At 38.9% G+C, this 22509-nt stretch overlaps 1 protein-coding gene across 1 annotated transcript in view; it reads left to right on the top strand.

Moving 5' to 3' along the window:
• The window catches only part of Invadolysin (leishmanolysin-like peptidase, invadolysin), a 263276-nt gene that overhangs the window by 224310 nt on the left and 16457 nt on the right, over window positions 1-22509 (top strand). Inside the window, exons 4-6 of the mRNA XM_071595427.1 lie at window positions 20651-20733; window positions 20964-21075; window positions 21487-21713. Coding sequence (XP_071451528.1) covers window positions 20651-20733; window positions 20964-21075; window positions 21487-21713 — 422 coding nt within the window. The remainder of the gene's footprint in view (window positions 1-20650; window positions 20734-20963; window positions 21076-21486; window positions 21714-22509) is intronic.

Below are 22509 nucleotides of genomic sequence, written 5' to 3' on the forward strand. Positions count from 1 at the left end.
AGTCCCCTTGTAAGTGATTCCAGATCATCTATCGATAACTCTTCTTTAAATTATGATACTTTTACTCAGATAAGAAGTTACAAGGTTTTTCAGGAGTACGACCTTTAACGATGAGGGTCGGACTCGAATATTTACAGCCGTGTTTTGGCGCCGGGGTGAAAAAAATGATTTCGTGAATATTTAATGCCTTGATAGCGTGGAATGTTTTTTAACAAGGCACATGAATGCTGTGATTATTTATCCAATGGTTGAGTCGAGTACTATTTGGTGAAAATGCTACCCGACTCTATTTATTCGAACTTCAGGAAATGGATGAAATGTGCATTATATTACAATTAATAACCGAGTTGGAGATGTGTATCGTTAGTAAAACTAATAATTTCGGTACGCAGTGTTCTCTTTGTGTAACATGCCATCCATTAGTCACTTAGGGTTGAATCAGAATAGTGTTAAAGGAATAAGCGGCTGTTGTAGTGTGTGGTAGACCGTTTTGTCTCTTACCCTAAATACAAGTATATTGCGTTCGCGGCTGTCATCCAGGTCTAATCGTTTTGAACCGCGTAATAGACGTAGCTGAATCAAGTGCTGGAGTTTCCGGTCCACAAGTAAAAGAGGAACTTAGTATTTTCACGATTAATTTACCACGGTACAATTCACTTTGCTAACATGAAGCATATTCATGTGCAAACTGTCGCACATAGATTCCGGTCAGATTCTTAAGGAGGAGAGAGAGGAGGAGGTGGGAGCATTAGGGCAATGGGCTCTACCACCACCTCTCTCTGCCCTCTCGCCTTCTCTCCATTCTCCTTGGGTGTATAACATGATATGTAACTATGATCATAACAAAACTACATAAGGGTCTGCGAAACAGAATTCCTTGATGATAAGCAATTATGGAATATGAATATTTGCGATTTTCTGTCGCAAAAATTAAAAAGTATTTAAAGAGTGGTAGTTACGGAATTTTTTAAAAGATTTTATTTGAATTTAGCTCCGGGTTCCCTGTTCGTCTTAGCCGGCTGTGTAATACGTATTTTAAAAATGGCATGGGGGAAAGCAAGTAAGGATTTGCATTGTATTCGGAGATGAGGGAGTGTGCTTTGTATTTCTTCAATTTAAGGATTACATTTAATTACTTTTAAACCTAGCGCCGGATTAGTATGTTGCCGTTTTTAGCTGGTTTTATATGCGAGAGAGTAACGTTGTCTCTGGTTTTAGCAGGTTGAATTCGGAGTGTTCGCATCGGTCGGCGTTCATTATTTCAAAGCCGCAACGTAGCTTTGTTTTATTGTAGTCTTCCTTGTCCCACGTAGTATTTTTTTACGGTTTTTGTTCTCCTGAGTGTTCATTAAGTGCGCTAATCTCATGCGATAACTCTTAAACACCACTTTCCGCATTTTGTTCTTCAAGTGTTTTGAGTAAATAAAATTACGGAAAATGCAGCAATTTTTTCTAAGGCGATTTAGTTTACTCAAGTTTTGTACCAGTCGCATCCAATGTTCCCTTCTTAGTTAATTCTCGTGCATCCCTATTATTTCAACTTGTTATTCTATTAATTGACGTACTGATTTCATGTCAGCCGCGAAACTTAGAACATCACGTGGAAAGAAAAGAGATGGCCGGAAAGATTTTGAATTAAGAAGGACGAATGTCGAGCTGACAGGATGCGAGAAAATACTTGCGAAAATAATGCGCAATCTTCCCTCTCGGGGAAAGTCTTTGAAAAAAACAGTGACACTTAATCATCGTCTGGGCAAAAACTTAGCGGAAATTACGGTAACTGGTTCATTACTCTTTCCCTCGTGCCCTTTCTAGGCATAATTCATTTTTCTTCTTCAAAAACTCTTTCTTATAATTTTTTCGTTGGGAGAGATGGATAGGGAAAAGTGAATTAAATTTATCTTTCGGAAATGCCGATTTAAAAAGTGAATTTATGGAAGTCCATTGAGCATAGGTGATATATTTTTACCTCATAAAACGATTCTCTTGGACAAAAACACACCTGGGAGTAAGAACTGAAGAAGAAATGTTTCAATATTAACCCACTAACACATTTAATAGACTGGAAGAAATGATACCATTTCGTTAATACCGCTCAAAGATTTTATAATTATCACGACCTAGGTTTCGTGTCTGACCTGAAGATGACACTCAAACGTAGTTCTTGGTAATAAATGGAATTTAAAAAGTTATTTCACATCTTCCTTGTTGATAAAGTTTCGCGTAGTTAAGCCTGAGACCGTAGGTAAAGTTAAATTGAATAGAAAATCCTCAAATTTTGATAGTTATCTTCCTTGAAGTTTTTGCCCGATGTTTTTCTATGGGGATGAGGACGGATTGATGACACTTAAGTATTGTTGAAGTTACGCATCAGAGGAAGTATATATATTTCCTTGAATTTGAGGGGGAAGAAGATGGTGCGGGGGCTAACGTACTGGCTTACCACCCAAAGGGCCCGGGGAGTTGAATATTTTTCAGGGGTATCTCGATCCCTACTTGAGGTGCTTTGTGGAGGGCACTTCGAGTGAGTACGACGTCCGTCGGATGGGACGTTAAACTGCGGACCCCTTGGCGCCTTTCGTAAAGAGTAGGTTAATGCCGACGCCGGGTGTCTCTCCACCCTTCATCCTTTCCTGTCCCCTATACATCCCCTATGGCGCAAATGACCTCAGTTGTCGGTCGCCTCCCATAAAAAACTACTACTACTTTGAATTCGAGGAAGGACATATTCGTGGTACAATTTAATTACATTTTTTTATCTCCAGGAAGGATGCTGGCAGTTCACGGTGGTGAATAAACTAAGTGCAAACACCGAAACTTGGTTGCTATGTAATTTTGTGCAATCATTTCGGTTATGCTAATCAACCTTTCGTAATTTTTTTTCGCGGAAATGAATTTATGACGATTTTCCGAATTACTCGTTGAATTCGGTGTTCGACATTGAGAAACGACTCGAGTGAAGTCCCTTCCTTCCCCACCTGGAAGGAATAGAACGAACAGAGAAAGTTGACTTTTGCAATGTTTCTTCCCATGCCCTGCATCTCATAGGAGTATACTTTTTTCCCAACATATGGGAACGCCACCGAAAATATTTCCGTCGCGAGCTTACATGCGGAAAAGCAGTTTCAAAAGTCACCGACAAAAAGGGTCTTGAAGAAATTTTTATGTAGGGCACTGGGATAGAAAGGATTTCAACTTCTCTTCTCGGCAGTGAAAGATAATGTCATATGTTTCAAAAATGCCTTTTGTGTCGAAACCTTCTCGTATATCATATTCTGTGCACCTCGTGCGACAATATTTCCATACTCTCGAGCGTGGAAAATTCTACGGAGGCGATCCCAGGGAATATTGCTTTCGGCATATTGTGCTGCAATTGGGATGGGACGCAACCTTTAATGCATTGTCATGCAAAAATTCTTAAGTTTTTTTCTCTCCGAGTTTAATAGTTGAGAATGAAAGCCTCGAATTCCTATGGCAAACGCCATCGCAAACGCTGCGTTTGAACCGATGATATTTGGGTGAAATCAAAATGAGGAAGGGAAAGATGGATGCAGAGCGTTTGGACGGGCAGTGGAATGCTGAAGACTTTGGTATAGGGAAGAATGTTAGGCAAGCGAAGAAGGTGCATGTGTAGGATTGGGATATTGGACGGAATGAAGGGAGGAAGGAAATATACGGAGCTGAAGAGGGGTTATTGTAAATTAGGATGTTCGGTTGTTTTTTCTTAGGAGAGACAAGAGAATCGTCGCTGTACCGTTTGGTAGCTTGTGCCCATCCAAAACATATTATTAATCTGTAGATTACCAATGATAATGAGATAAACAATTTATTTGTTTACGTTTTGAATATTGTCTTTAGTATCCGTAATCTTCAGTTTTGCCAACCTCGTTGGTGTCGAGTGAACGTTCTCGCCTGCTAATCTAGACGTCGTGGGTGGTTTTAATTGTGTGAGTTTCAAATGTCCGTGCGTTATATCACGTTTTTAATCCATTGTAAAATCCCAGAATATGACTGTTTTTTTGGGATAAGTGTTAAATAAATGATTTAGGCATTGTTTCCGAAAGTAAATTTGCTCCAGTAGTTCTCGAAAATTCTCAGTTAGTGCCAGTTTTAAGATAAAATTTGTTTTTAAATAAAATATGCTTTTTGTCTTATTTCATGATAGAAAGACGAGATGGTAAATTTTACGTTTCTGCTGAAAAACGTTAGGTCTCTTCTCTTCATTAACGAATGTTCCCTTTGGGAGTAGACAATGACGAGAAAATCATGATTTTATGTCACTCAAGGAAAGATATTCCCTGATACTAATTTATTCCATGCGGCTCTATCCTTTCGTGCATATCCGTCGCCTCTGTCACATTTATACATAGTTCCATGTATGCTCTCTCATATTCCAGTGACTCGTAATAATCCTCGTCTTCTCTTGGGCCTATTTTCACACATGGCACTATCGGTCCCCCACTTCCTCCCCAAAGGTTTGCTTTTCTATCAGGTATTTGTTTGAGGATTAAACTCTCGTCGATTTTATCACAATCACCAAACCAGCGTATCACACTTATTTCGCACGCCTCTTACCGGTCTACTCAATTCATTGTGTTTCACTGTGTTAATGTACCATAGACTTACTTTCAAATATTGCGGCGTACCAGCTCTTTGGACAAAGTGTTCGCCTCCCACTTGGGAGTTCCCAGGTTCAAATCTGGGTATTGCACGAGGGCACATCTTAACAAAACCCATACTGTGCACTTTCCTTGATGTCAGGGGACAGGGTTATAGATCTTCTATTCGCGCGCTGTCGCTATCCATAACGTAATTTTCCTCCGAAGCGTATTTTGCGATCATAAATTTTGCACACCGGCTCAAATGTCTCGCTATAGCACCCGAGTTTGTTGCCTAGCTACGCCGCGAGAAATATAAAGAACTTTATCAGCGTTTTCCCTTATCCATCGCGTAAATGACGAGAACTCGATGTCAAGAAGGTCCGTGTTGGTTCCCCAGATCTTCCTCAAAGGAAGAGGCGGCGGAGGGAAAGGACCCTCCCGCCCCACACTGAATGTGTGGATTTCTCGCGCCGGAGTTTACTCGCTGAACTCTTAATCAAATTTACTCCCGTGCCTAACTTCGTTTTGAAGATTATGGCTCTTGCTTTCCAATGTTACGACAAACTTGGAGTAATGGAACTTCCATTATGTGGCAACTACCTTGGTATTAATTTGCTTTGTTATAATTATGGAATCATTATTAATGGCCACAATTTTTGGGCCCTTGTTCAAAAGTAGATGTGGAATATTTATGGAATACGCACCTTTAAAGTTTCGAAATCGGGCTCATCGATCGATGCGTATTGCTGATCTTCGCCATCTCGTGGAAACCTATACTCGTAGCAAGTATCTTGACTGTCCTGTGGGTTATTTACAGTCTTGACTCATTACATTTAAAATTAGCCTTAAGATTATGTGGAGGTTAGCAAATGTAGCCTGGTTTTTCTCGAATGTGCGTGACTTTCGTGGATTTTGACATTGATTTGACACGCTTTGAGGTAAAATAAAAATTACAATTTTTAAACGAAACTATGCTGAAAATGTGGGTCACAAATCTCACCTTTTACTCGCCCAAAATAGCATTCATGTTAATGTTCACTTTGGAAGACCCGCGGCTGCTAACGTATAACCTTTTGTTCATTTAAAAGAGCTGACTAATTTCGACGTGTGAATCTAGGTCTACGTGATACACCACAATACACCACAAGGCTGTGGCAGGAGGAGATTCCACGAGATTCCACATTACGTTTTGAGAATGTAAGTTGTTCTGGGAGTTATTGGTAACATTTTAAGTAAATTAAAATTTTTTTATATCTCGACTTATAAGATTTCAATCAACATTTCGCATTCATATGTTGATTTTCGTTATTTTCGATGCCTCATTATTTTCAGTCGATTAAATGGATGGATAATAGCCGCACACAAAGTATTCATCGTGCAAAATAAAAGTCTGTAACTCCGTGTCAATCTAATGTGTAGCGTTTCAGATGTCAAGTAGCTAATACTATTCATGAATTCGTTATAAGCGAAACAAAGATTTTGTCCCGAGACGGTTATTCCTTGCAAAGTAGCTTATTGATCATTACTTCAATTACTATCTAAATCCCTTGAATTCTCGATAGTTGATATTTAGGTGAGGCACTAAATTTTAAAGCGCTACTGAAGAGTGGTGAAAGCGTAACGCTTGCTAGTTAAAAGGATGCAACTACAGCTCGTCCTCTTTTCCCTCGAGGACATTTCATTTTTACGTGATGTCGGCAAAAAAAGACAGATCAGTAAAACAGTTTCTGGTGGTAAATCTTCGTATTGAAATTGAAAATAAACAACGTGGCTTTTCCTCATAGGACATTTTTTATATACGACCTAGGTTTCGTTATGGTATAACCTGACGATGTTATACCATAACGAAACCTAGGTCGTAAATAAAAAAAGTTCTATGTGGAAAAGCCACGTTGTTTATTTTCAATTTCGACAGGCAGATCAGGCCTGAGATGTAACTTCAGTGATTGTGTTTTTTCTCTGAGTGTGTGTGTGTGTATATGTATCGTATATATATATATATATATATATATATATATATATATATATATATATATATATATATATATATATATGTATATGTATATATGCAACAAGCTCTGACAGCAACAAACAATATAAGAACACATAAAAAGATCACTCACACGTTATTTCTTGATCATTTCGACGGAATTCAACTCCGTCTTCATCGGAAGAAATATAAGTAAGGTAATAGAAGTAAAAAGTACAAGTAAATAGATGTAATGTCATTACTTCTATTTCTTACGATGAAGACGGAGTTGAATTCCGTCGAAATGATCAAGAAATAACGTGCGAGTGATCTTTTTATGTGTTCTTATATTGTGTGTTGCTGTCAAAGCTTGTTATTCAACACTTCCGTGTTACTTCGACGAAATCATATATATATATATATATATATGTACACATACATTTAGTGACAAGAGCTGCTAGTAACAAGAACAATTAATTTCGGGTTGGAGAAGACAATGAATGCATTTCAAAATCATTATGGCTCGTGAGGAAAATGAACTCTTAAATCTGTCGGCTCTACACATGATCTCTCTAATCCGAATCCCGAAGAGAAGGAAGGATGGAGAGAAGATTACCGACACATCCACTTTAATTAAAAATTATTTTACTGCAATGCATCCTCCATTCATTGATTTAAAAATTCCTTACCTTAAGAAAAAAAGGTTAGCCGGAAAGTGTTAACAAATGGCTTCAAGGAGTACATTGTTTGACGTACAGAATACTGCACTGCTGTTGAAGTGGCCTCCACACGGCTCGCAGGTGGAAGACGGAAAATCTCTGAAAAATGTCTCCTCGTGTGGTAGGCTCCTGACTCTTTAAGTCAGACCCTCAAAAATTGTCTTCTCCAGCTCGTTCTGTCTCAAAATGCGCCCGATAAGTGTTTTCTATCATCCTTTCAGAGTTTTCATTGAATCTCTTTCAGTCTCCCCTCTTTATGGAATTTCTTTGTTACGTACTTTTTCGATCTGTCCATTTTATCTGCGTCATTCTACTGGATCAATACGTTTTCATTGCTTTATATATTCTCTTTTCTGTTGCTGTTATATTGTCCAAGCCTCACCACCATAGTGAAGTACGGCGTTGTGATTCAATGAAATTTTCGTTCCTTCAATGGCTTATGTTTCGGGCTGTGAATAGAATTTTCATCTGATAGAACACCTTTGTCTGGGGTCTTTTGTTGTATCCCTCTTCCATCGAGGCGGATTTAGTTTCTTCCATAGCAAAACTCTTCCTCTCGTCCATCTTTTGAAATTTCAGTTTTATGTTTGTGTTACCTTCTGCTCTTTTGCTAGAGAGTAATGTCTTTGTTTTATAATCCTCAAGCTACATTTTCAACATCTTCTGCAAGTTAGAAAGCGTCTTTAAATGGGATTATTTAATAGCGAATACGACTTTAGGGGGGGTATATGGCTTTTCATTACGTTTCCTTGCCGACGGGCTCAGGAGAATTATTACATAAGGTTTGTTATTGCATTATGTCGGCCATTGTTTATGAAGAAGACATTTTAATTACCTTTGAATTCCGAAGAAAATATTTTGCAAATGTTCGCTAGTGAAACTATCGTTTCAGAATTGTTTTAGCATTTATCGACCTAATAGAAGAGTATCGAAAAGTTGAGTTCAAACTCTAAATTGAAGTTAACAGTGAAATATCGTATTGAAAAACGTTTCGGTCAAACCTAATTGTGCTTTTTTTGGAAAAAGATGCCCGTTTGATAAATGCGCAATAGGGAAGATTCTTAAAAAAAGAGTTAAAAATCCGAAAATGGCATCTGCGTAATTTCAGGACGAGCCATTAGCATTTATTTTCCATCCTTCCACTACAGATAGCTACGTCGTTGGTCGAAAGTAAAAAGCCGTTCTCCTCTCCCTAGTTACGCACTTCCTTATTTCCTTTGCTTTCATTAATTTTGTATGTCAGCAGATAACAACAAATCGGAATACACTTATTCAATAGACCCACCGGAAATGTCTCTCCACGCCTTGGTAGATAATGGCGGTTCGGCATCCTCCTATTCATCAGACACACCGGAACTGGCCTCTCCCCGCCTTTGTGATTGATCCCATCCATAGGTATCCTTCTAATAAGGGCCGCTGGCTCCCGCAGCGAGGATACGCAGGATATTAAGCCATGGGTGGTTCTGAAATTACCGCTTATCACGTGTTATAGCCTGCACCTCAACATACGCAGTGAATGTAATAATCTCTGTGGCTTATCAAACCAATCTTCGAATTGATTAACTGTGGTGGATCCCTAAATGAATCTCACCAGGTAAATCTGTATATTAGCGCGTAACTGAAATGAGGAAGAAAGAAGTATTTCAGAGATTTAAGTGAGCGTCGTGCTTAACATGTTTTCTTTGCGTTCTGTCGATATTGCGTACCCCGAAGTGTCTGACTGATTAGAAATTGTTACCTTCCGAATCATCTTCGGGGTTAAATCTACCCTTTGAAAAACTATTAGCCTTATTTTTAATTTGAAGTATGCTATTCGTAGTCATTGGTACTACTGTTACAATCATTCATCCCCCTCTCTATGTCGAGACATACAAGGGTGGTCTGAAAAGTTTCCGACCTCAAAAATTTCAGAAAAAAATGTCTTGTATCTTTGTTAGGTCGGAAAATTTTCAGACCACCCATGTACATGCCCTACCTGTCGAGATCCTTTTCTCTCCTTCCCACTTAGCCTGTTCTACTGACAAAAGGTTTTAGTTCATTTACTCACGGTCTGTCCTGGGGAAAGCACATACGGGAAATATGCGATCGTGCAAATGAAAAATTGGAATTTGTAAAAAGTGTGCTGAGTAAATGTGACGAAAAAGTGAAGGAACGATATTTTCTTGCCTTAGTCAGGCCCCACCTAGAGTATGCTGCCAGTATATGGGATCCTCAGAGATAAATTTGATCTCCGAATTAGATTGAGTTCAGCAGAGGGGGGCTGGATTTGTCAAACATTGTTATGACCAACGCAGTAGCGTAACTACTTTGCTAGAAAAGTAAGGCTGGGATTCCCTTACACAGCGGCGTTTACAATATAGGTTAAACTTATTGAAAACATTTAAAGATGGGTCCTTTTCCGATGACATCAAGAGCATAATATAGTAAGAACCCCAACGTATTACGGGCGGAGGGATCACGAATATAAGATTAGAGAGGTTGACTGCAAGACCGACAGGTTTTAATGGTCATTTTTTCCAAGAACAATTAAAAAACCAGAATGCTTCTAATCGAAATCCCTCAGGAGTCGGCTCCTGAATTTATATTTTTTTTGCAGGTTCCCCCCACCTTTCCCCTTCCATTTGAAAAACCTTAACCCTCTCATCCCTTACCCTTTCCTCCTGGTGCTGCACCCCCTGCCACACACCTTTTTGGTGGCTTGCAGGGTATTGATGTCGATGTAGTCCATGCTCTTCTTAAACGTGGTTCGTCCTACATCTATAAGAACTCTGCATACGATTTCGACATTAATTGAACCTTGGCTATACTTATCGAATTGTTTATAGTCGTTCATACCTTCCGACCCCGGCATATTAGAAAACATTTGTATTACCTCATGCTGGCTCATGGAGAAATTCTATTGTAATTATTTTAAGCTTTCAATTAAATCACGTTTTTAAATGTTTTAAATATGTTAAAAATAGGTGACTACTTTTGTTATCCTTAGAGTAAACATCGCTAAACTTCCATTGTGAAACAGATGCATAGAAATTTATCGTGAAATTTTATCTCATGCGTTGTAAGAAATCAATCTTCTGATCCATATATGTACTTTCTGTCTGCCGTCAAAATCTCTCCCGTTTTTTTCCCCCTCCGTCTACCTCTCTTGCGCAACACTTCCTTTTATCACAACCTTCACATCCCATTTCAAGATTTCCATTCTAGATATGGATATACTTTTCAAGCCTCCTTTGAATTTCTCCTCCCTCCCATCGCTATGCCTACCACTTCTTTTTTTATCTTCCTATCTTCCTTCTTTCAATTTTATTGCATCCATCATTCTCTCTAACCACATCACGAAAGCCTCCTAAATCTGTGCCCTTCCTCTCTCCCTGAACTCGTTTATGTTTCAGTCGAAATAAAATTTAATCAGGGTGTAAATTTTTAAAAGAAGTGAAGTTTTTTATATGTATGCCCATATAAAGTTCATTTAAAATAGATGTTCCTCAGTTTTCTTTCTCTTTGTCGTGCTCCTTTGTGCACTTTTTGTCTTCGTACTCTTGTTTACACTTCTGCAATGTCGTTTAGTTAGCCTGTGCTCGACGATTGAAATGCATAATAAGTAATGACATGGAAATCCGATCTATTATCATGATGCACGTACGTGAGAGACTGCGTGCATGCGTGTCTGAGACATAAATCATCACGCAATCACACCCGCCACCCCGCCTGCCCTTTCTCTTGCCTCTCTCCCTGGAAACCCGTCTCCATCCCCTTCACGGAACCCTCCCACCCCGCCAACCCTTTCCTCTCTCTCCCCTCCCCCGCCGATGTTATCTCCCGAGCCCTTTCCCTTCCGACGCATCACCTCCACCCTCCCCCTCGGGCCATCAGTCCCCCGACCTCTCCCCGGGCTTCACTCTCACCTCCGCCCACGGCAACAACCCTGCCTACCTCCTTGCCCTTCCTTCGCACTTACGAATTTATGCGTACCGTTCCCACTTTCATTGACCAGGCTTTTATCGCGCCCCACGCCCGTACTTCGTCTTATAACAGTTTGAGAGTATCATCCCACGATGTGATATAATCCCGGATCGATGGCTGCGTTCACCTCCAGCTGTGTATAATATTCACCTCTCAACGTTCACCAACAGCTGATGCATCAACCACCTGCTTTGGGAAGCTCATCCCCTCACCCTTAAAGCCAAAGAATAGTACGTAATACACTACTTATCTTATGTGTTCCATCATTTATGTATAATCAACTTCGCTTTCTTATCGTGATGCGAAAAAACTTTTTGCAGTTTTGCTTATTTTATTTGGTATTCTTGCCGTTTAGGGTGCGTTTTGGATGGGCGCAAACTTTTCCTCCCCCTAGTTCTCCAACCTAAGGTCCCCCCTTCTATCAGTCTTCGACTGTCCGCCGCCAATCATACTATATGCTGTGCGTCAAACGTTTCCTGCCTCCTTTTCACTTCTCCCAACTATCCTTTCTCTCTCCCCTCCCCCCGCCTAGCCCAGTACATATTCCTTTGTGTTCCTTTCCTTTTTATTTTACCTCTTCCATCTTTCTTCAATGGCTAAGTTTCCGCGCCGTGCAGAACGACGCTCCATATGAAAGTTTTCAGTTTTCCTCACGGGTAGGAAATTTAATCGCGCATTAATAGTGCGTTTTTGATTATTTGAGCTAAGATTTGATATTTTTCAAAGGGGTTATTTGATTAACTTAAATATTAACTACCGCTTGACTGGAATGAAACAATATAGATTGACCGTCCACTTTGAAAGGAATTTTCACCTCCTGTGTAGTTTTCGTGGACAAGCCGTAACTAGGGCGCCGCCCGAGGTTCACTACCGGCCCACGCTGAAGTCAGTTCCTTCCCACGAACTCAAGTGTGCGAGGGACTACTCTTTTCCTCTCAGTTTGCTCTCGTCTCGGAATTATCGATGGAATGTGTTCAGATCCGTGATGGAAGGGACAAAACTTTTCTCTAGAGCAAATATGGGGAAATATTTTTGGTATAAGGACCGCATCCTCTTCGTGTAGTGATTTAAAGTAAATAATATTGTGTGAAAACGACTGAAAGAAGCGCTTACATCAGTAATACGATATGCGTGTGGGAACAGTGCGAGGTCTATATGTATCGAGGAAATATTCTGAGAGTGTTGGTACTCTGTTCGTGTGAGGAAAGGGTCGAATTCGACTTCGTTATGCATGCGATTACAAATGGTGGCGTTTAAGGTACTGCTGCCTTGTATTGGATTGCATCTCATTGTAACGTCAGAACTGACATTCAGTATGCACGCACTTGAAGATTATCACTCGATAAAAAATTGTGAAAATTCAATAGATTCTACATCTACTTAATACCCCGCAAGCCGCGGCAAGGGCGTGTGGCGGAAGTTGTTTGGACACCACCCGTAATTAAGAAAGAAAAACCGCATGCAAAAGCCACAAATATATACAGTTCACAAACAAAACATGGCATATATTCATGCAAGAACACTTACACCCCACGCACATTCAAATGCACTAACTACCAACTAACATGCAGATGCGTCTACAAATGTACCTGATATCTTTGCAATGTTTAATTTTGTTCCGACTTGTAAATTCAATATTTTTAATATTTCTAAAGTGACTTTGGTTTTTTACTTTTATGATTTATGATTGTTCTGGGAAAGAATGAGTGTTTGTATCTATCTGTATTGGAATCTATCTCCCTTATCTTATCTTAGTGGTCTGATCTACCTAAGTAGTGTGGGGCCATTATAATTCCTCTAGTGTCATCGTTTAACTTGTTTGTTCTGAACCTTTCTACAAGTCTAAGTATTTCTTGTTCTCTTCTTATTTCAAGTGGCTCCAAGCATAAATCCCCTAAGAGACCTGTCACACTTGTGTTCTTATTATAACAATTTTTAACGAATCTGGCAGATTTTATCTAATTCTCTTTGCCAAATTTTCTCCCAAGAATCCCAAATACTTACGCCATATTCCAAATTTAGTAACTAACTAGAGCAAAATAACACCTTTCTTTAACTTTCTCATTACATTTCCCCGCCACCCGTTTAATGAAGCCGAGTTTCTTCAAAGCGGATCCGCATATTGTCCGGATAGGTGCTCTCCATGAAAGGCGCGGTGCTAAGATTGACCATTGTTGAAAGATTGACCATCGTTGTAGATTATTTTAGTAATATTTTAGGCAACTTAGTCTTTCATTCTGATTTTTTGGGCCAATAAGCGAAGAGTCCAGCTGGAAATGTCTTCTAGTAGTTTATGACGGTTTCAGAAGACATTCATTTTATTTTTCATTAGGATTGTAATTCCAAAGAAACTGCGGGAGATACCGCAACAGTAACTTTTTAACGGAGTCATCCGCTAATGTGCATTTCAATGCAACAATTTCATTGGTTTGAAGTGGATAGTCGTGGTGAGGTTGAATCGGATGTAATGGAATTTTTATTCTGCTTTTGTTCTTTCACCCATGATTGGAATGGATATCATTAGTGAATAAGATATCAGTAATCCTTCATATAATGTTCAAGTGCCCTCAGTGACATCAAGTAACGTATTGAAAATATTTTCCTTGATCGAATGAAGTCATTTTGATCTTTCTTACGTTCGTATTAAGAGGAAAAAATCAAGCTTACTTACGACATGTTACGGAAAACTGTCGCTAGTTTAATGAGAAATAAGAGGGCTTCAACCAAACCTTCGTAAAATATGAATTCATATACCCGGTTTTTGGGAATTTGAATATATTTTCATGGCATATAGGTAATATTTAGTCACCTTCTTAACGTACTGTTCAAACTTAATGTTCGAAACAACGTGCGCATTTGTAATCTTGTGACTGAAGGCAGCCAATATTCAATAATCCGTATTTATTTGGGAAGGAAAGTGTTTTGCCGACCTTTTGGCCCATGAACTAACCGGTGAAACTTCGCGTACACGTTATGAATTTCTTATCATTATGATCTTAGGAGAAAACTCAAATCGAAGTCGACCATTGGGATTAATTCAGTCTTGTGTTCCTGAAATTGCCTGTATTCCCGTAAACTGCGGAAAATAAAATTAATGCACGTGATTGATGGATTGTAATTTTGGCTCATGAACTTTTTTTCGACTCACGACTTGACTCTTAGTCTCAGTGAACTTCATAAGTAGAAAATTATACGTTAAGTCGTCGCGATATTAGAATTTCTACGGAAATGGGCTTATTAGCGAGAAAATTAGGGGAAGGATTACGGTGGCCGAAATTTTTTTTATGGTGCGAATTTCTGTTTGCCTTTCAAACTTGTTTAATGAGTAGAGGGTGACGACTTTTGAGATGAGGGTGTGGGAATAAATGGAGAGAATGAAATTGACAGAAAGTGAGGCAAACGAAGACGGAAGTGCGGTGCATTGTGTTGGGAAATGGGAAAGATGTGTGGGCAGTTCTATCCACCGTCATCTGAGCCCGTGTTCGTAAACTGCCATTAAGCGGAAATTTCGGTTGCGAGAGAACTTGCTTTGAGTAAACATTGTTGGTATTTTTTTATCTTTTAAAGTTGTTTTCTGTATTTCAAAGTTAAAAAGTACGCTCAGTGAATAGATTTCATTTCAAATTATCAATTTAAGTCAAAGTCACTGTTTTTTTTGATTCAGAAATAATTATTACACCTACAACTTTGACAAGAATTACTGAATTTGTATGAACCAATGAATGTTTATGAATTAATGAAAGTACCGAATTATGTATATGCCAATCAGATTCAATGCCCGAGAGTGCAATTGAACCGGGTACTGTAATGCTAAGTTTAATTGTTCTTTCATTCATAGATGTAAATGTATTCTTAGAGGGTGTGGTATCTTAGCGGGTTGAGCATTCGATTTTAAAAGGAAGATCCTGAGTCTTATAGTCATTATATCCCAACTGAAAGTCCAAGCGGTTCCATTGTCTGCTTACCAGAAGCTTGAGGAGAAATGGTTGCACAAAGGTAAGAGTAAATTCGGATTGAGCTTTTAACTCGCGTATCAAACCAGCCTTCTGTTTAATTACTGCGGACGAATGGACTGCTGGTAATTAAAAGAAATTGTGTAAATCGTGGCTTCATGCAAGCGGAGTATTTTTCTGTTGAATCTAATATGTTGAGCCCAAGAAACACATTTGTTTTTTTAAAAAAAGGAGGAAATGTTTATTTGGGAAATTTCTTTTAAGTGGCTCAGTTAGGAGGTCGAATGATCTTACGTAATCTTTTCCAAAAGAATTCACCAGTAGAAATGTGGATATAATGAAAGACGCAGATATATGTATATATATATATATATATATATATATATATATATATATATATACATACATAAAATACATCACACATGTATATTTTCGAGACATATTTAAGGAAAAATGTCATTCGAATTCTTGGTTTAAAACCTAACCCGCGATATCGTGGATTAGGATTAAAACCAATCGTAGGTTTTTGAAGGAATGTTTCACAGTTATTATTAGTCCATTTATTTATAATTTTTTTCTCGGCAAGGACAATAGTGTTCAATTGGAAGTACCAAACAGACGGCCAAGTTTAAATAGATTCATTTGCATGCAAAAGTTTCAGCGCTCATGTCTCATATCCATATTTATCTTAAATTTATGGCGGTGAATATATTGGTTTGGACATACGCGTCATTTCTCCGTGGAATGCGTTAGTTGATTGTTTGTTCCTATTTCTTAAATAGAGTAATTGAGTATAATGAAATTATGGGGACTTAAAAATATATTCGATGAATTGAATAAGACGTATTCGTCTTGACAAACCTGAATGGGCTTCAAACATGAGCCTTAAACCATGAATAATACTAGTTACCATCTGTTTGGTCATACCAAAAACATTTTGTGTAACAGATTAACATTATAAATAAATTCTATTATTTAAAAATCTATTTTCTTATCGGAAAGGGTAAATTAAATGTTGTGCAAGGATACGCAATACTACGTCACACAAATATCCGGCGAATGGATGCGTTGAAAGCCTTTGTACCTTTAATCCATTTAATTATGCAGTAGCCAATCAAAATTATATGCGAGGTATGTTGGGAAACTATTCAGCCATGCAATACTTTTGAGTAAAATAGGAGGTCTGTCCCAAAAGTAGTATGACTTTTTATTTCCCGGATAGACGGACGGGCGGGTGGCAGTTTCTTTAGCTGGGTTTGAAGAAGTGGAGTTCCAGGAATGGTTGGAAGCCGTTGGAAGTTGGCTCCCAGTCTGTGCGGAGTGTGCATCGATCGTTTGCGAAACCTCTCGTGACCTCCGTACGCTTCGTCATGAACCGGTTATTGGAAAAACGGCTACGCCATCAAATTTTGCGTGAAACTGGGCGAAATCGGGGAAGAGACTCGTGGCATTCTCAAGGCAGCTTATTGTGATAACATCATGGGTAGATCGGGTGTTTTTGAGTGGCACAAGTTATTTCGGGAGGGTAAGGAAGATTCTGAAGACGCCGAACGTTCGGGACGCCCTTCGACCTCAAAAAATGATGATGACAATCTTGCGAGAGTGAAGACTTTGTTGGACAGGAATCGCATATTAAGTGTCCGCATGGTTTCTGATGAGCTTGGCATCCCTTAAAGTGATGTGCATTGACTTGTGACCGAAAACGTGGGCATGAGAAAGGTGTGTGCGAAGTTGGTGTTGCGAGTGCTCTCGGATGAACAATAGGAAACACACGCGGATCTGCCAAGAGCCTCTCAATCATGTGAGTGAGAATCGAATTTTTTTAGAAAATGCCCCACCAGACTTCATCCTCTTCCCCCGCCTCAAATCCGTGCTAGAAGGACGTCACCACTCGGTCGAAGCGTTACAGTAGGCCATGATGAGGTAGCTTAGCAGTTTTCCGGGCGCCGCCTTCCAGAAGGCGTACGAAGCGGGCAAAACCCACTGGTAGCGGTGCGTGGACGCACAAGGGTGCTACTTCGAAGACTTTTGAGTGAATGTATCAAGTCTGGCAATAACTTATTTTGAATCGACTCGGTCGTACTACTTTAGGGACAGACTTTGTAGCCTGCTTAGAACAATGTGGCCTTAGTCCCCTTCGAAGTATTCCCCTTGGGACCTCACACACTTATCCAAGCGTCTCTCTCCTTTTCAAAACGATCGGCTAAGTCCTTTTGCGAAATTGTCATAACCTGCCTCGTTGCATTCTCCTTTTGCTCGTCAACCGACTGTTGGGAGGTCTAGGCTTTTGTTTCGGGGTCATACCCGTAAACCTGTGACTCAGCTCCAGTTATGAATTTTTTAGAAAACCTGGGTTTGCGGCTTGGAATAAGTCCCCTGCCAAATGCATCAGGACATTCATGACGTTGACGATATAAAAGAGAGTGCGACGAGGCAGCTGATGACCATTCCAAGAAAGTCTTTTGCTGATTGTTTTGAAAAATGAAATGGACACTGAGATAAGTGGGTGAGGTCCCAAGGGGAGTACTTCGAAGGGGACTAAGGCCTAATCGTTCTAGGTAGGCTATTTTTCTCAAAATATTGCATGACTGGATCCTTTCTGGACTGACCTCGTATATCGCCGCCGTCAAAAAGGATTATGGCTGGATGAATTGTAAAACCAGCCATTAAAGAGAGAAAACGATAGAACCCCAGACTTGCAGAGGGATGAGAGGAAATATTATATCATTCGAAAAAAATAGACGAGTGAAAAAAAATTTGGTGGAATAAAATTTAGTCGAACTTCTATACATATTAATGCTGAATTCTCCCCGAGAGGGATGAAGAGGGATAATACTAATGCCACCTCGAGTAAGCGCGTAAGCACTAAATTTAATTAGCTATTCACGGAAGTGTAAAAATAGTGGCATTCATTAATCCAAAGAGCCATTGTGATTTTGGGTGGGATCTTTTGGTTTTTATTTTTGCAATGTGATACATACTTAATAGCATTTTGGGACTAAAAGATATTTAATAATGAAATTAAAACTAGACAAAAGGGACACGGAGAAAGTTAAATGGAATAATGAGTATACTTGTCTTACAGTCACTTTCTTTCTGTTTAGAATGCTATGCTGATAATTTTATAGCATTTCATAGAAACTTATTTAGATACATAATATTCAGTTAGAAATAATTACTTCCTGGAAAACGTTTGTGGGCGTATCAATAAAACCATCATCTTGTAATTAATGCTATTTTAAAATGCATTATCGAACGTGTAAGTGTTTTCAATTCGCGTTGTTGGGTCGATATTCGACGGGGCTTCGTGGAATTGTACTTGTCACAACCATTGATATTCTAGAGTTGGTTTTCACTTATTTATTCTGTTGCCTGAAGAGTTCATCCGGCATGGTGGAAGCTGTTATCTTCTATTGACATCAAATGAAGTATATAATTTTAAAATAATTACTGGAAGCATGGAAGTGATTTCCACTTAATATCCTACCCAGGCATCACTGCGATCACATTGAAATTTCCTCATAAACCTTTGGGTGGTAAATGGATTTCCGCCACTCTAATTGGCTGCGGTTAAAATTTAAATTCATACATTTCATTGATTGATAATTTTGTTACGTAAACAGAAAAATGTGGTGATTTTTTCAAAATACAGTATACGATAGTTTCATAAAATCATCATGTTGCATTACATTTTAAAATAACGTCAAACTGATATACGTAAAAAATAGTTTCCAAACTCTCATGTATTATCGGCGGTAAATAAATGCATTGAAATACAATGAAAATTAATGGAAAATATATTTTTGCGCGCCCGGATTCCAAAGTGGACTCTCTCGAGTCATGGAGGGAAGTGGCCTTATGCCTTGTCCAGTATTAATTCCGTGTAAATTAGCATTTATGTTCTTTCATTGCCGTTGTAAGCTACTCGTATTTGGAAACGTTCATTCGGAATTATCGGTTACGAAAATGGGTCGGATTAGTGTTTGATTCTATGAGTTGTTATCAGTGGGTGACCGAGTTAGAATAGGGTTTCGATGGCAGTACACACTGCTGTGCTTATAAGCCCTGAATAACACGACAAAATACCCTTGAACCTCATTCTATACGTACGAGTATGTTACAAAAACTCGCTCTTTAGTTCTGAGTATTTTCTACCACCCTAAATGTAATAAAAGAAACCTGTCCTCTTCCTCTCTCCACCCCGCTTTCCCAACATTCTCGTCTTTATTACCATCCTAGGCAGCTCATTGCATTTCAGTATGGCCTGCATCATTTTGTCATGCATCCTTAGAATTTCTCCCAGCAACATTCTTCCATTCAACATTCTTCAACACTCTTCCTCTAACATTTCTAACACTTTTTCGTTTTTTTCCCTTTCTGTCAATTTTATTTTTTCCATTCTTTCCCACGCCCACACCACAGAAGCCTTCCAGTTTAATTAATTGTTTGTGCGCAGTTGTTACTGGTTGTGCGCAGTTGTTACTGGTTGTTCGCAGGAATTTATCGTTAGGACGGTGGTCTCTTATGCCACTAAATCCTGAGTAGCAAGCTTTTGGGTAATTCCAGGCTAATTGACCTAACTAATGCAAAGAGTTATTCATTCGACTTAAATGCAGTGTTTAAGCAATTGCTGTAGTTGATTTTTCCGTTTAGAGTAATCATTTTAATTTTTTGGACGTAAAAGTGTGTAATGATTGGAATTATATTGTAGTAGGATTGTTAGGTCCAAACTTTCAAGCTGTTAGGAATGCATTCCATTTTCTTTCACTACGGAGTGTACTCTAGGTGATATAAAAAGAGGCCAGAGCAAGCGAGGGCTCCTCGGCACTTGAAAAGGCTTTGCTGAATACATATTTATCCTTCAGTTTATCAGGAGTATCGCCGTGGTCTACGCATTATTGAGCGCATGAATTAATTAACAGCTTTAAAATTAAATGTGGCATCTACATCATCACGTATGTAAAAATGTCCTATTTTTAAATTAGGAATACATAAAATGTTTGTGCAATATTAATCATTTATTTGAGATGAAGATGATTAACTTTTGCATCGATTTACCGGAAATTGGTTATTGGCGTTTATTGAAAAAAGAAGTGATGTATGCGATGTATTTGGATGGTTTTGTACTTTCAACTTCGTCGTTTTACTTATCAAATTTTCGTGACAGTATTTTATAATATTGAGAAATAAACACACCTGCGGCGGCGAAACGGAAAATGTTGTGAGTGAATTAACTTGAAGACGTGTGTCATGCAGGACCTTAAGGTGACGTAACCCTTTGGTCTCACCACTTGCGGACGAAAATAGCCAGAGGATCGCGCGGGAAAACAACCATAAAGCTCGATGCGATTCGGCGTCACTCCCCTAGCCCTTCGACCCCGGCCAACTCCGCTCTTTTTGTCCGTCTCGAGTCACTAATATCTCTCCTCTTCTTCCCCCACGCAGGGTACCATCATTCCCGAGGCCGTCCACTTCTGGGAGAGGGCGCTGATGGTTAGGAAGACCGGTAATGTCATCAGGTTAAACAGGTAAGAGAGCGTGGCTTGCATTTAGTTTCCCGCAGTTGGACATTCGCGTCACGGAAATGTCACGAAGGGGAAAATAAATGTTTGCATTAAAAAAATAAAAGTGATAAGTTTTTTTTCTGATTCCCGAGATCATTTGCTTTGCCATTATTGTTTCGATTACACTTGAGGTATTATGTGTAATTGGAAAGGAGTTAGCCGGACACTTTTTTTAAGGTTTGTTTCAACTTCAGGCGCTGTGTTGGTGATAGAGTATTCTATAGAAGGAGAGCTACGTACTGTATGGAAGCATGCGAAGCAGTGACCTCCTGTGGGGAAGTGAGAGTGCCCGAAGAACATCTGGATGTAAGTATCTATCATTTGCGAGTACTCTTCTTGGTGGTGTTTGTTAAGTGGGTAGAAAATTCGACTCTTTACCTAAATATCCTACTTGCCTGCTCGAATTTGGGTAATGCATCTGGCCACTTTCAACTGAACCAAAACTGTGTGATGGTGCCATAACTTTGGCCCTGAAATGACAAAACATTGGAAATGAAACGATTTAAAAAAGTGTTATTTTCAATTTTTTGATTTGAAAAATTCTGTCATAACCTTCAACAATCATTAAGGTATTTTTAATAAAACCTTCCATCAATGGTTTTCTATTAAACTAGCAATTCTAGTATTTTTCCAATTGTCATTACTATTCTATTCTAATCTATTAAAAAAATGAGATGTCTACTATAGCATGTGTTTGTATCTTCCTCTGTTGTGCAGGTGTGTCGAACCTGTGATGATTCTGGCCACAATTGCATCGATAGTGGTCCAGATGGCATAGCCAATATACCTGCGGGTGAAGATGGTGCTAAGATGGGGGCCAAAGGGCTTGGCGTCTCCAGTGCTGACTTCATTCTCTATGTGTCAGCAGTGGAGACAGAACGCTGCAATTGGGGATCAACAGTGGCTTATGCTGCCCATTGCCAGCAGGAGGCAGCACTGGACAGGTAAGAAAGATTTTTTTTATTTCTGTGCATATGATAACATTAGCACATGCAGAGGATTCTAGTCGCCTCATTTCACCCAAATTAAGGACAATAAAATTTCTCCTTGCACTGAATTATCAGGAACTTTGAAGGATATTAAAACCGAAATGTAAAGGACAATATACTTATGATAAACTGTATGTGATAAACATAGTTGAGAAACTAATAGGGCCAAGGAAATTTAGCATGAGGATATGGAAAAATGACATAGACATAGAAAAGTTGAAATGCTCTATGTGGGATAAAAATTGTCTGGTTGCAAGGAGGGAAGAATTATACCGGCCTAATGAGGTAAGAGCAGAAAGCTAATAATGAAGACAGAATCGATTCAGGAAACATCAAAAGAATACATAGAAGGAGACACTGTATAGAGATTAGACTGGTCAGGTTATAAATAGAAAAAGGAATGTTATGCAGACAAGGATAGCTTGGATCCAGGGATACTAGCCAGTATAATAGGGGAGACAATTTGGGAAATGAAGTCAAGTAAGGTAGTAGTAATAGATACACATATATATATATATATATATATATATATATATATATATATATATATATATATATGTATATATATATATATATGTATATATATATATATATGTATATATATATATATATATATATATATGTATATATATATATATATGTGTATATATATATATATATGTATATATATATATATATGTGTATTACTGGCGGAAATGTGGTCATTGAAGCAGGAGGATAGACGTAGACTGGAGGTTTTTGAAATGTGGGT

Source organism: Hetaerina americana, unplaced genomic scaffold (genome assembly GCF_022747635.1).
Source record: "Hetaerina americana unplaced genomic scaffold, ioHetAmer1.1.p SCAF_7, whole genome shotgun sequence".
Lineage (NCBI taxonomy): Eukaryota > Metazoa > Arthropoda > Insecta > Odonata > Calopterygidae > Hetaerina > Hetaerina americana.